This window comes from Chelon labrosus (genome assembly GCF_963514085.1).
Source record: "Chelon labrosus genome assembly, chromosome: 8".
NCBI lineage: Eukaryota > Metazoa > Chordata > Actinopteri > Mugiliformes > Mugilidae > Chelon > Chelon labrosus.
In genome coordinates, this window is record NC_140358.1 from 5,503,583 (window position 1) to 5,518,869 (window position 15,287).

Below are 15,287 nucleotides of genomic sequence, written 5' to 3' on the forward strand. Positions count from 1 at the left end.
AAAATGGCCTGCAGTAACCTTGACAACGCTGACCAGCTGTGAGACAGATCAGAGCCCCGAAAAATGCCTTAGAAACACACACAACATAAACAGGGCATCTACGCAAGGACACACTTTGTTTGAGGAGCAGGCAGTGCACCATGTTTAATATGAAATCAAAAAACATGTACTCCAGGGTGCATGTTCATTGCTAGGCCGGTGGGTTCGTAGAAGCACTCCCTCTCTGCAGCATCCACACGCTTCCAGCAGTCCCTTTCTTCTGTCCAATCTGCTAATTTGCTGTATATTATTTATGGGTGCTGGGGTGCTCCCAAGGTGCTTATAAAGGCAAAACGCCACAGTCAGCTACTTTATTCACACCTCTTCCTCTCTCCTTCCTTCCATACCTCCGTCACACTTCCTCCCCTCTTTCCTTTACCAAAATTTACCCTTTGGCTCAGTCTTTCGACTTTCCCTACCCCCTTAAATGTTTCCTTCCTCCCTTCCTTGCATTGTTGCCTTCCTCCCTATCTTCTTACACCTGTCACCCAGTTCCCCTCAATCACCTGCCAGCTCCATACCCCCTCCTCATTACCACCTTGCCTCCTGTCGACCCTTGTCTCTCCTCTTTTCCACTCATTGTGGTGTCTTCCTGCTTTTAGTCTACCTAACAACCCATTGTCTTCAAAGCGTGTCCATCTCCCGTTCTGTGCAGCCTATTCAGCCGTTCTGTAGAGTAAAGGGGTTGTTAGGTTCATCCTTATTTTAATGCCTACATAGCACCAATCTTCTGTTCCATCATCAACCATTTGCTAATGTGCTTCACCATTTACTTTAAACGATTCCCCAGCCGTTTACCATGTGCAGTGACGAGCTTAGCCATTTGGCCTGCACCGAGGTTAAATATGTGCCCTTGAGATGGAGTTTTCAGCCAAATGTTGTTGAATAGTGATTTTTTAAAATCTATTTAGTTAATACCTCAGATAGCTTAAATGATTTTAGATAGGTGTCTGGGGACTTAGGGAATATTAGCCTCTTTCCAAAGAGATTTGGTCATTCTCAAAATGAGAATCTCCAGTTTAAATCCTCACTGAGGATTTTTCTTTTACATGAAAAAAAATCTCTTTCCATCTTATTATTTTGTCGCCAGCCTATTGTATTGCAATTACTCCCCTTGCTTTAAGTACCAATTACTGTTTGTTTGCATCAACTTAAAGGCCAGAACACCTCCTCACTTTGTGATGCTGTATGGAAAAGACAAAATAATTGGATATAATTGGGCTTAAGTTGCAGTGAACAGATTTAGAGTAACTGATGAGCATTTTTCTAGATTTAACTACTCTTTGCAAGTATGGAAACTGCTGCTGTACTGATACTGGGTCAGAGTTCTTCGTGCGTAGGCTCCAAAAACACTAAGTGTAACATGTTCAACTATTTACTGGTTATATTCATGAGTGCAACTCTCTGTCTTTGGCAGTTGCGAACTTTTCTGGTACCCAATATAATTTATTATTCTTTTAAAGAATAGTAACTGGTATGTTTGTGGCACTGCATCCTCTTCAGTCGAAAGATATCCCTCCTCCAATCGTAAAACCCACTTTTTGTAATTATCATGTTTTAATTTGAATTGAGGGATTTAAAGAAAATTCCTCTTCGCCTTTTGGAGTCACTGGGTAAGCCAAGAAAAACAGAACTTGAAAAGAAAACTCATAAAACAAGTGTTGTCTAATCAGTAATAAAAATAATTGAATACTATAAAAGTATTTGATTTGGCTTTATTTACATAATATTCTTGTTCTGGCAGATTTCTTTTCTTCAAATGATTTGTCAGAATTCTGCCAAGGCTTCAAAGTAAGCTCATCATTAGGTTTAGTTTTATAGGACTTGGTGGTTGATAGTGATCAGAATGTGGTTTGGTTAAGATATGCTTGGCGAGAACAGTACTGGCCTACATGCGAGCTCATGTCTGTCTCCAGTTTATCTATCCACCCGTCCCTTCATCTATCATACTAGCCTGTTTCTATATTTTCCCGCCTGCCTGTTAATCCACCCTCCTTTCCCTCCATTTATCTCTCCTCCCCGTGTCTGTCCTAATGTCGTCTCTTGATCCTCTGTTTTATTAGGTCCATAAATGTCCCCAAGAGCCTGCAATATCGCTTAGCTAAAGCACCAGAAGAAAAGTGAAGTAACAAGTGAAAAAGAAAGTAATATTGCTTAGTCTCACGGATGACGATTCGAATAAGAAAATGTATTAAAACAAAATGGCGTCAGGGGCATTAAAGTGAATTAGCCAATAACAAATGACCATGTGTGCGCCCTGCTGCTTTAACCTCTACAACAACTTTTTTTTTTTTTTTTTTTTTGCCTATAGTAACTCATCTAAATTTGCTGGACGTCTTTCAGGCGCAGGGCCAGAAAAGCTTTTATATCCATAAAGGCCTATGGATCACAGAGAATTGCATTAAGCTGTCCAATTTAATTACAGTATCGACAAAACATAATAGATACTTACAGCCTTACAGAGAGCGATGGATAGAGGAGGGGGAAGAACCAACGAGAAAGAGAGAGAGAAAGGAAAAGTGCAGACAATGTCCATTTATAATGCTGATGCAGTGGATGTATCAAAGGAGGCATTTGAGGAATGTGTGCATGTTTGCGTGTGTGTGTGTGTGTGCGCGTGTCTCCCTAACGAAGGATTTGCAAGGGCCCCAGAGAGCTTTTGAGAACGCTTAGTTTGATTTAGATGCTACAGCTCCCCGATGGCTGGTTCACTTGCAAACTCATACAAATGTGCACACAGACACATACACCCACACATAATCTTGCACAATGTCACTCACTCACCTGTCTGCACACGCACACACACACGCACACGCGTACACACACTGACACCCCCTTCCCTCCCCCCAAACACACACGCACATACTTACCTCGGCCCGTGTAATGGAGGGATGCTGTCCGGTCCAGTTCCAGCCAGCCGGGGCTGTCAACCTCCGATCCACCATGATCAATAGAGGGGGGCAATATTTTTATTCATAAAGCGCCCACTTAATTAAATCACAGAGAGTGGAGTGGGGAGGGGGTGAATAGGGGAGGAGGGATGGGCCACACGGGCAAGGGCACCGAGTCAAAAGACTGATGAAGAATTACAAAGACTGGAAAGAGAAAGGCAAAACGGAGAGACATTCTGTGTCGACATTAATAGTATGCCAGAATACAGAGGACAGATTTTAAGGTTAAAAGGGACTGATGGGAAATAGTTTCATTTGTTTTTGCAGCACCATTTTCTAGTTGCCTAAAATGAAATTTATTGTATTATGTAAATTGCAAGCTTTCAGGGAACACATGCCATTTAGAAGGAATGCACGCTCCCAGAAGTTCTGCTTTTTGGAAAATATGTTTATTAAGTTTCTTGCAGAGAGTGAGATGAGGCGATCAATACCGCTCTCATATCTGTCTGTTACATGTAAGACTGCAGCGGGCAGCCAGTATGCTTACTTTAACTACCAAGAATAGAGACTCCGTCCAAAGGAGAGTGAACAATTGGAAGTAAACACAAACTTGCAAACTTGTTACCAAAGGAAATGTAATGTAATGGAGAATGAAGAAAGAAAAATATGAGAACAAAAACCACTTGATTTCATAGTCCATCATCACTTCCCAACCCAAACCAATGACACGTTTTGGCAAAGAAAAAAAATAGCGTTAGTTCTAGAACTTTTAAATATCAAAAAACATCCTCACTATACAGTCCCACACTGCAGTCCTGCTGTCTGCCAGTAATAAATCACCCCCCAGTTTGTTGGCACGAGTCAGAACCATTCAAGCAGAGTGGCTCTGTAGCCAGAATTTGAAGACCGTGGTTATAATGGGATGGTTCCAGTTTTAAATGCATGGAGCTATATGTCTGTTCCATTGCCAATATTCAGCTTTTATGGTCAGTAAATTTTCCCTCGGACAAATGAAGGTTAGAAAAAAAAAGTTGCTTTTCAACTTGCCCAGGAACATAATGATGAGAGGATCGTATACAAAGGTGGAATTTGAGTTATTTTGTGTTATATTACAACAGCGTGCCTCTCTGTTTGCTGTTGCAGTTTGATCATTTATATATCCATATTCATTACACAATATGAATATGCCTGTACTCACTGTGCGGTTACTTGATCGTAAATTCAGAAAATCCTTTTGAGTATCAGTGGAGTATGATTTATGTAATGTGACAAAAAAAAAGCAAGGAAAAAAAGTTTCAAGAATTAACATCAGAACATGAACTGAAAGCCATTTACAGCTCCAGGAATGCATTTAAACAACCCGAAGCATTAAAACCTCACCATATATTTATTGTGACTTAAAGGTAGTACTTAACAGCAACTTAAAGTGGTTTGAAGGACACTTTAATAGTTTCAAAGGTTACAGATACCACAAGAGATTAAATCACACATCTACAGTATGGGCAGTAAGCAATGTAATACCTGCTGCATGACTTTGGCGTTACCCTACGGTAGAGTGCCTTAAAAAACAAGGGGAATATGAGCTAGCCAGCAGTCGATATTTATTACTCTCTTTTATGGAACAATATTAAATGCAGTTACAGCCCCCAAGGGAGAGGAAAAGAGACAGACAGAGAGGGAGAGAAAGTGATATAGCGGGAGGGGTTGGAAAAGAGAAAGTGAGAGAAAAGGAAGGGAGACAGGAGGAAGAGAAGCGAGAGGCTTGTACTAACTATTGAATGTCTCAGGTTTCAATAAAGAAATTGCACCACCTCTGTCTTCCTGCGCTCTCCTTTTTTTTTTCTCTCCCTCAACTTTCTTCCTATTCCTCCCCTATCTCTTTTTTTCGTCTCTCCCCTGGAGCCCAGCCAGGGGTCAGCTCCCTTTCTTTCTTTCTTTCACTACACGCGCTTTTCTTTTAATAAAAGGCACACAAAGATGCATAAACACGGCTGCCCGGCCGCTCTCAAGCTGCCTGCCGTCTCTTTCACACGGGAGCACACAAATTCCACCTGACACGCAGATGCACACCTTTGCTGCCCTCCTTGTCATCTCTGTCTAACTAAGACCTCCTCTGATGCCACCTGACACAAAGCCACATCAAATCAAACAGGTCTGCTTCCACTCCCCTGTTTGCAGGTTAATGGTTCAGGCCTGCGTGGCCCTGGCTCATATTTGAACAAGCCTGAGGGTGGAGCAGTCTAATATGCGGTGTCTACTGTTACATGGAAAAAGGCATGGTGAGGTAGCCGGGGAGAAAATGGTCTGTATGTGTGAACAAAAGAAGGAAGAATATAGGTGGATGTTCTCATATCTGCATGTTGTCGTGGTGTTTGATTAGATATCTGTGTATTTGTGCGTAAAGGGTTAACAGTATCCGAGGAGGCTCAGCGTTGTTGTGTCTGTGTGTGCGTTTCTGCGCGTGTTAAAGGGTTAACAGTAATATCCGAAGTGACAAAGAGTGACCCGGAGAGTGTTATTATTCTTCTCACATGAATAATGGAACTTAATATGGAAGAGGTGATAGCTGGGAGCACACACACATAAACACACCCTCACACACACACACACCAACATGCCCACGCTACCCCAACCCCGGGACGATCTTGCTGTCATCCCCAATCGCTCCAGACTTCTAGGGGCCACATAGAGTCACCATGCCCACAGAGAAGAGGCCTTGCGCGGGGAATGTTAACCAAGGGTGGGGGGTCTGTGTGGTGAAAGGGGGACGGCCTGGAAGACATATGGTTAAAATTCAATCAATTATAGTACTTAGAAAGCCATGACAAACATGGATTGGATAATGGAGGACTATTTTTCTTTCTCTACGGCTGCGCGTTTCTTCTTTTCTTGTTTTTCTTTAGTAGGTTTCTTTGTCTTCTTTTTGAAGCCGTTCGTATTAAACTTGGCGCACTTGAACTTTTGTGAACTTCTTTTTGTTTGTCTTGTCTCCATCCACTTCTTGAGATCTATTCCTCAAAAAGATGTGCCGTTGTTTTCATTAATCAGCATCACTATAATTTACAGAATTTGTCATCCTAATAGAACTGATGCATAATTCAAACAGCCATCCGTCTTTTTAATAGAATTCGTAGTAGATTAATTGCTCCTTCCCTCAAATGCTGTGGCAATGGAGGAGGACCAAAAAAAAAAAAAGGCGAAATCCAATAATTGAAATATGGAGTCAGATTGCTGGACACTGGTGTACAAACCATCCCGCTATCCAAATGAGCCTTGTGCACGCACATGTGCCTGAGTATATGTGTGTGTGTGTGCGTGAGAGAGCGAGAGATTGTGTTTTTGTGGATAGACTATCAGAGACTGTCCTTTTCAAGGATCACAGGCCAATCTCCTGTTGGTGATAGCCTTCGCTCTACTCAAAGGTCAGCAGGTATGACTCACTCGGAGATGAGAGGAGGACAACTGTTTACATCAAGACATATCGTAGTTCCACACTTGGAATGTGTTCAGACATAAATAATACATTACGATAACGCAAAGAGTCCTTTTCATACCTTCCAGTAAATAAGACACTGCGGTTTCCTTTGCAAACACAAGTTGGACTATTACAGCATCTCTTAACCGCTAAACATACACTTTCTGTTTTTGTTCCTTTAAGGTTGTTAAATCCACTTGTTCCTCACTGACTGACAGTGTCGGCTTGTTCCAACTCTTGAATAAATCAGTGATTGCTCTGAGGAAAATTGAAAGGACTGATAGCACGGTGTGACCACCTCATCAATAGGACACTGCTTGGTGTGAGCTGTTCTTTCCGTTTGCAAACTTACACATGTGCACCTGGAGGCCCTCAGTAGTTATACAAAGAATGCATTAGTCTGATAAAGGTGTGTCATTTAGGAGATTAATGCATCCTTTATTCATCTACAAATGCATTACAAGGCCCACATTCAACCCCGCTGCGCTTGATATGACACCATGTTGTATTCTTCTAGTCTCCAGTAAAATGTTGACGAGGTGTCCGTCTTTTGTTAACGCCTCCCAAAATGTCACCAAGGCCGCAACAGCGCTGGATGCAGCTTGTGCATAAAAAACATTTCCATAAACCCTAAAACCAATTGCACAAATGCACGACCAAAAACCGTCCGTGTGATGAAAACTTCATTGAAAGCCTTGTGACATATGAGTTTTATTACAAGGGGCTTAAAACTGTGGACTCCTGGAGCTGGTGTCAGTCACTCAGCTGGAGTCATAAAGGCCAACAGAGAGAGACACAGCCTCATAATGGCTTTTATTTGACTTGGATGTTTTTCCTTCTGTTAGAAGATATAACGAATAAATATCATGGTGGGTAAACAAACCAATAAAGCATTTATTAGCAAAGGAACTTCTCAGAAATATGACTTTTTAATGCTCCTTTCCCTTTATCTTGTTCGTCTCCTTCTTTCCTGTTTTTTGTTATCACTCTGTTTGTCAGCTGCCTGCCGAGGGAAAGGGCCACATAAAAGAGATGCAAATCATGGAGATAAACAAGATAGATTTATGGATATAGTCAGATAGAGAGATGGAGAGAATGATAGATAATAGAGAATGATTGAGGAAGGGGGCGGGAATAGAGAGCAAGAATGATAAGAGATTTGCTTTCTCTCTGTTTCCTCTTTGCTCTGTCCACGTCAGCAGGGGAGCAACAAAGACAGAAAAAATAGAAAAAAACCTCCATTGTACAATAGAAAAAGCTACATACTCAAAAAAATGTCATAATTTTCAAAACAAGATCTGTAAACACTAGGAATATTTTCTGACCTTGTTGCACATTAAAACATCATAACACCATTCCTGTCTGTCAAGGTTTTTTTTTTTAAATTTCGCTCCCTCGTTACCGCAAGTGTTGAGCAAAATTGCACATGAAAGCCCATATTTTCCTTGCCTATAGAGTATACAATGCCAGACACATACTTTTCCCGTCAAGTCCTGTGGTGACAAAGCAGGGAACACTCATCTCTTGTCAAACAAAAGGATATGGGCCAGAAAACGCAAGGTTGAAAAGGAAACATCTGAAACGATGAAACCTTGTTAGTTTGAGGAACTTTTTCATTTTTTTCCAAGCACAGCTCACCAATTAACTTTCACAGCACCAATGCAAGCTAATTGGCTCTGGAATGACGCACAGGCAATTTTCCTTCCGTGTACATGAATGCATTAGCGAATTAAAAGCGTGTACAGTATGCATGCGAGGGCACAATTGTTTATTCCCACGTATTGAATGCGAGCATGTGTTTATATGATTGCCGGTCTGTTTTTTTGAATTTTATGAATACGGTTGGTCCAAAACTGCTCCTTTTCAACAGTGAACCTGGCAGATTTTCCAGCCTATATGAGTGTGTGTTTTGTATGTCAGGGTCAACCATAAAAGTCAGAGGCAGAGATCTGCTTTGATTATTTGAATTTAAATGCTGAGTATCTAGCATGCGCAGCTGATTGGCTTTGCAGTATGCGATGCTCAGGCCTGACCGCCTGGAATATAGGTTGATTAGTTTGTCTGATACTCCGTTTCTTTGATTACATTGTAGTCTGTCATGTCAAAACTCGTATAGATTATTCAATACCGAAATAGAAGAAGTGGAGAACAGGCGTTGCACGGGTTTTGAATGTATTGCCATGTTTACCGTTTATTTAAAAAGTACGAGAGAAAAAGTATGTTTTCTTCAGTTCCTGAGAATAGAATACAGTTGCTTCCTTTTAGTGCCACAGCAGTGCTGCGCTGTTGGAGGACTCTGGTAGACAAGCTTTTACATTAAAAACATGTGAAATGTACACATGCAGCACGCATACACATGCTGGTCTTTTATTCTGACTGTTGCTCTTTAACTGCACTGCGTCTCCATTCACCACACATTAGGGTGACCAGATCCCAATTCGCCAGACGTGGGACAAAGACTACGTTTGTGTGGGACAATGTGGGACAATGTGAGATACCAATGCATCAAGGTAGTCTAAAAGAACTAAGAGAAAAAATAAATATTTCTATTCTGCCCCTTTGCTTATGGCATTACTTTGCCATCTGATTGATTCAGTAGGACATAACAGCCTGCAAATAAAAACTTAACAAATATATTTTACAATATAAATATATATAAAAACTTGCTTAAATGCAAATTTCCCAAGTTCACAAGGTGAGCAACACGTTTTGTCTTGCATTGTCTGTGTCGTTTCACGTCGTATTCACCTCCGTGTGAAACGGAAAAATGACTCAAGCAAACTTCACAGCAAACTTTACCAGACTCTCCTTGCACTGGTTTCACCCAGGGATAGATAGTTTCCCAGTCTTTATTATAGCTGCATTTCCTCTTCTCAGTAGTACGGGTTGTGCTTCCCTCCATGTCTCGCGCTGCATGCCGTTCTGATCTGATTCGCATTGTTTGTTGTTGGTGGGCGCGCCCTTAACCTGCGTCCGCGTCCCAGTTTGATTGACATGATCAAACAGCCCGCCCCGACCCCTGATGACAGCCCTCACTGCTTTCTCCAAACAGCTATTTGATAAATGCCAGATTGTAAAACATGCATTTCGAAACTGGAGTCTGACTGTCAATAACAATGCGGGACAACGTCTCAATTTGCGGGACGTGTGAAAAGTAATGAAAATGCGTGACTGTCCCGCACAAAGCGGGACATCTGGTCACCCTACCACACATATACACACACGCACGCACACACCAACACACACGTGGCAGCATGTGGACTGATGCCAGCAGTAGTTCTGATAGTTCCTTTTGTCTTTGAAGCTCTTCGGATGAAATTGTTCCAGTGATCATAAATGTCATGTCATCCTTTCTCTCGCTTCTTCTCTCCATCTCTTTCTCCTTACGTGTCTTTGTCCTGTAATTGCATAGGGAGTGTACGTGTGTGTGTGTAAGAGATCTAATGTTTGCGGTTTTGTTTATCATTTGACTCCATATGCCTCCGAGTACCTCAACTAATGTTTTTTGTCACTTTTCCTTTTCCTCTCTCTCTCTCTCTCTCTCTCTCTCTCTCTCTCTCTCTCTCTCTCTCTCTCTCTCCTCTCTCTCTCTCTCTCTCTCTCTCTCTCTCTCTCTCTCTCTCTCTCTCTCTCTCTCTCTCTCCCCCTTTCCTTTTCTCTCTCTCCAGAGACCTCAGCGAGAACCAGATCCAGGCTGTTCCGAGGAAAGGTTTCAGAGGAATCACCAGTGTCAAGAACCTGTAAGCACAATTACTCCCTTTTTTCTTCCCCTTGTTACTCCCCTTCCTCCTTAGTCGCTCCTCTCTCTCATAGCCTTGTTTTTTTTTTTGTTATGTTATTCAGCCAAATGTTTTATCTTTTCTTCATGAAACATGTTTGCAGGCAAAGGTTATTAACATCGAAATATCACAGATTCTTCTGGACAGCCCAAAATGAACTTATATAACAAACATATACCAAGGAAATGGTTCTGAAGTAATGCATAACACATCTAGAAGATTTTAATTTTGAGGAAATAATGTAACCAAACATATCCCACTTCATTCGGCGTAAATATTACACAGCTTGTATATTAGTATATATTATAGCTTTAAGTTTTATTTTAGAAATCAATCCCTAATTGGCAAATTTTCAAGTTCCACATGGTTTGGTTCACCATCTCCCCTTGTACTCCTCTTTAATATCTTTTTCTTGCTTCTCTTGACTTCCACCTTCCCTCCTTTTCTCTTCTTTCTTTTCCTCTCCCTACCCTCTCTTCCTGTCCGGAGAGGTTTTGTCCTCACATCAGGTGCTCAATACCCCGCTGTCATTTATTCATGATGTCCTAATCACCAATACTGTGATCAATATGCTGCCTAATCAATACAACTCATCAATAACGGCTGATCAATCCTTCCCCTAAACTACCAGACAGACTCTTGGGGCAATGTTCTCAATGTGAGACAGCTCAATAGAACAGAATAGAATAGCTTCTAAACAGTGTGTGACAATGACGCTGGATATGGCTGAAAAAAAAATGTAGATTAGCTCAACAAATCTTCTTTGTAAACAGAGATTTACTGTTGTGTTTTATCAGACAGAAGAGAGTCAAAGAAGAAAGGATGAATCAGAACAACCATACAGCGCAAAATGCAAAAAAGACAATAATGGATCCTTCTGGATGCCTTATTTGACTCATTATTGGCTCATAAAGAATAAGCAAATAGTATTCTTTGTTGAAAGGGGAACTTTGTAAAGTTGAACAACATCATGTCAAGTCTACTTTCAGTGAAACATGAGAGGAAGAAGAAGTATCATTGGCCAGAGAGCGTATTTTACTTTGATACAGTTTATGATTCTGTCCTCTTGTTAGTCATGAGTCAGAGAACCCGTAAGTGCAAAGAAGGCTGAAATTCTTGGCAATAAATGTTTGAAGAGCAAGACAGGCAGGAAAGCCACCCGGGCTAGGGTTTGTCTTTAGCTTATGGGTCCCCGTCCTCTTTGCTGTTGCCTCCACTTATGATGTCCCTTCCCCCCACCACCGGCATTAGCCAACGCCAAAGCCTGGGTGGACTGGTCCCCTTAGCACACTGTGATCACCTGTTTAGTAGACACATGCATCTGCAAATGACCACATGGTTGGAAAATGGCTCTGAAAGAAATTTGAATTTGAACCAAGAAACAAAAATGGAGTGGCCAATGTACCTCTGAGTCAATAACGAACTACATATATGCTTACATGATAGAGCAGCACGTCATGACCCGTTTAGAGGGACTCATTTGGAAGGAAGGTGCCTTTTTTGCACCTTTTTTACAAACCATTTTACAAATGTTCCTTTAAATTAGATATAAAACAAAGAGGCAGGTGGGCAGTCAGGGGACTGTTGTGCTCTTGATATACAGGTTGACTTTATAGTGTTGTAATATGGACAAATAGTAATAAAGGACGTACTGTATGCTATGGGTGAACAGAGTACATTGGGTAAACTGGGTAAGAGGAAGAACCGAGTGAGTAAAAGAGATTGGAATTTTAACTTAGAAGCAATTAACTATAACTAAATTCACTGTTGCAAAGGTGGCTCAAATTTGATTGCATGCCAGTTGTATCTGTCATATTTATCTACTGAACTATCGCTGATGAGGATAAATGAAAACATCTCATCGTTCATTCATTTGGTTCAATTATTTATCATCATTCTCCTGATGAAGGTCATGTTATAAGAGCTAAAGCTACAGAACAGATGCTAAATGGACCTTGTAGTGACATTCTCTATTGCTGTTACAGAGAATTCTGAGAGGGAATGCCTTTAACTTAATGCAGACAAGAATAACTTAAAAAGCATCTACAAGCCCTGATGAAAACAATGTGAAAGTGTAGGATCAAAAGCTCTTAGACAGCATTGAAATGATGTTACTAGTCAGAATGTGTTTTCAAATATGAACGTGCTGTTTGGCAGATTCTCTTTTTATAGCTGACAAGGGTTGCTAATTGACATCAAACCTCATAAAACCCATCTTGGTTATGATTTTCTTAACAGATTTCTAAAGTACGGACTTTAAGTAGATGTAACTGAATTGTAGGTTGTACTGACCCTGCCATCTAACTGTAAGCAGAGAGAATTACAACAAATGCTTAAATGTATACCTCCGTATTACTGATCTAATATATATCTGTCATCTTAAAATGGGACCTTGTGTGTCATTGAATTAAGATATACGTATTTCATTGGGCACGCTGTGAATTGATTTATATGCATCTTGCCACAGATCAGTAATTCAAAGTTGTGCTCCTCTGCTTAATTTCCCTTCCCACGTGTGATGTAAATTCAATATGGCCACCAGAGTCCACAAGAGATTATTGCTCTTATGTTAAATGGGCCTGAAAGTGTCTCTACTCTCTGCTCTTTTCTGTGTGTGCGTGCGTGCGTGTGTGTTTGTGTGTAAGTAAGCGAGTGCCAGTTCATGGCTTGGCTCCAAACCTTTGAGTTCAGGTTGGCTTCTGATCATCTAATCCACTCTCGCTTCTGACATCAGACACAATCCAAACTAAACGTTACAAACCACCTTTCATCTTCGACCTTAGACTCACTCAAGTATTTCACAACCATCTGAAGTTCAGTGCCAGGAAGCGAAAAAACTGCGGACCACATCACAACTTAGCTGTGACCTTACGCCATCTCGTGTTTTGATACTAATGTCTTTAAGCTCTGAGGTTTGCTGAGTGCGCAAGCGTTTTCTGGTGATTCCCAGTGTCACATTCATACGTCAACACAATCTACTCTCTACAGTATGTGATTGTGAATATTTCCAGTTTCCGGAATTGGCACATTCAGTAGACTTTGTTCCACTCTAATATCCTACACCCTGGCTTTACCTTAATAACACGGGCTTGCTGCTATAACGCGGCTCTTCACTTCTTGCCAAAACTATAAAGTCATATCAATCAAACCGGGCAGTAAAATGATCTCTTCCCCACTTAAAATGTTTTGCAATAAATAGCTTTGACCTACAAGGTGAATCAGTTTACCTCTTCTTCTATCAAATTTAGGTCTGACTCACGATCATTCATTTCTCCTACCTTTATGATTTCTTATAGCATGTTCTCTTTCAGCTCTCCTCCTTTTACACATTCTCCTAGTCTTTTTTCTCCATCCATTACTGCCACTTTCTTACTCTTTCTCCTTGTCCTTTTTCCTTTTTGTGTGTTTTCTTTCACCTCCTCTTTGCCTCACATCTTCATCCTATACCCTTCCAACCAACAATTTTACACTCCTGTCATTCATTATCCTTCCGCTTGTGTCTTTTCCATCTGTTAAACATTTTGCCTTTTCTCTGTCTTCCACTACTTGTCTGTTTTTTCTCCAACCCTTCTCTCTTTCCATTTTCGTTCCACTATCCTACCTAATCTGCCATCCCATCTTTCTATGCTTTTTTTGTTTACTCCAATCCTCCTCTCATTCATTCCTCCTTTTCAACTCCGGTCTCTCCATGTCTATGTTCCCAGCTCACTCCAACAAGCCCCCTCTCCCGTTAAATTCCCTCTTTCTCACTTACTCTTTTTACTTCTTTTTAGCCCCTCCGCTATCCTTGCATCCCTCCCTCCATTAGACAAGGTGACTCCTGCAGTAAAAGGCTCCAACCCTCCATTATACCACAGAATAAAAAAAAAAAAAAAAAAAAAAAAACCTTCATGACATTCTGTCCCTGGTGGACACAGCATTGATTTTCTCATATGTCTCTCTCTCTTGCTTTTACCCTCTCCCTTGTCTCACTCTTAATCTATCTCTCCCTCTCTTTTTGTCTCACTTACTCTGTTTCTCAGAGGATAGGTTCTCTGTCTTTCCAACCCGGTTGTTCCCTTTCATGCTGCCCGGTGGCTACCTTAGCATTGTATGGCATTTATTGGACTTTTCCTTACACACATGCGCACGCACACAGACCCTTTCGACCCCACTATCAGATGACTGCTTCGCTGAAACAGCCAAGAAACTGGCAAATACCATTACTGTAGTCTTCTGCTAACCTACGGAGACAGGTATATGCCATACATCTGTGTGTAGGTGTTTGTGTGTGCATGTGCTGACTGCTGGTCCTGTCATTCCCACAAACTCGACCTGTCAGTCAAACTACAAATGACAGGTAAATGTGGAGATGGAATGGATATAAAACATTGTGCCAAAATTCCTGTAACACGCTCTGTGTCTTATGGTTCTATCCGCTGTACGCACTGGAGACCTATGTTATCATACCTAATCTCATCTAATCTGATTTCCTAAAATCTAATTTTGTCTTGCCATGTCTTGGCTGATTGTGTCATGTCTTGTCTGCTTTGGTCTTGCCAGAAAGGTTCATCATGTCAAGTATGACTTTGAATGTGCATTAGTCTTCTCCCGAGCTTATCGTAAGGTCTTTTTTTGACATGTGACGTGCAGTCACATTTTTCCTCTGTACACAAATCAAAGCCATTTTGTTGTAAATAAATTCCATGAAATTATGGCTACGTTACTGCTACTCTTCTCTCCATCACTGCATGAAAGTGATTTGACTGGCCCCGCAGATGTTAACCGGGGGATAATCAGTTTTCAATGTAGTGGTTTCAACACGCCAAGCTGATGTACGTCCGTTTGCTAGTGTCGATCCATCTGGGAGCATATGGGAGCTTTTGCCACCAGCATGTTGAATTGGTGGCTCAGCGCTTCAGTGAGAGATCATTTTGATTGACTTATGACCTAAGCAAACCAGTGCATGAGAAGATAATTGGATGTGACAAAAGTAAGCAAATGACATGATCAATAGGGCACACAAAAACTGTCCTTTGCATCTTCATCTCATCTGAACTTTAAAATACCTAAATATTTTCAGAACAACATGATAATCTAGAATGAATAAATTGTAGGCCAGCA

General features: G+C 41.2%; 1 protein-coding gene across 1 annotated transcript in view; it reads left to right on the forward strand.

The window, feature by feature from the left end:
* slit3 (slit homolog 3) overlaps window positions 1-15,287 on the forward strand; it is a 220,386-nt gene that overhangs the window by 108,120 nt on the left and 96,979 nt on the right. Inside the window, exon 5 of the mRNA XM_084549682.1 lies at window positions 10,074-10,145. Within this exon, the coding sequence (XP_084405808.1) occupies window positions 10,074-10,145 (72 nt within the window). The remainder of the gene's footprint in view (window positions 1-10,073; window positions 10,146-15,287) is intronic.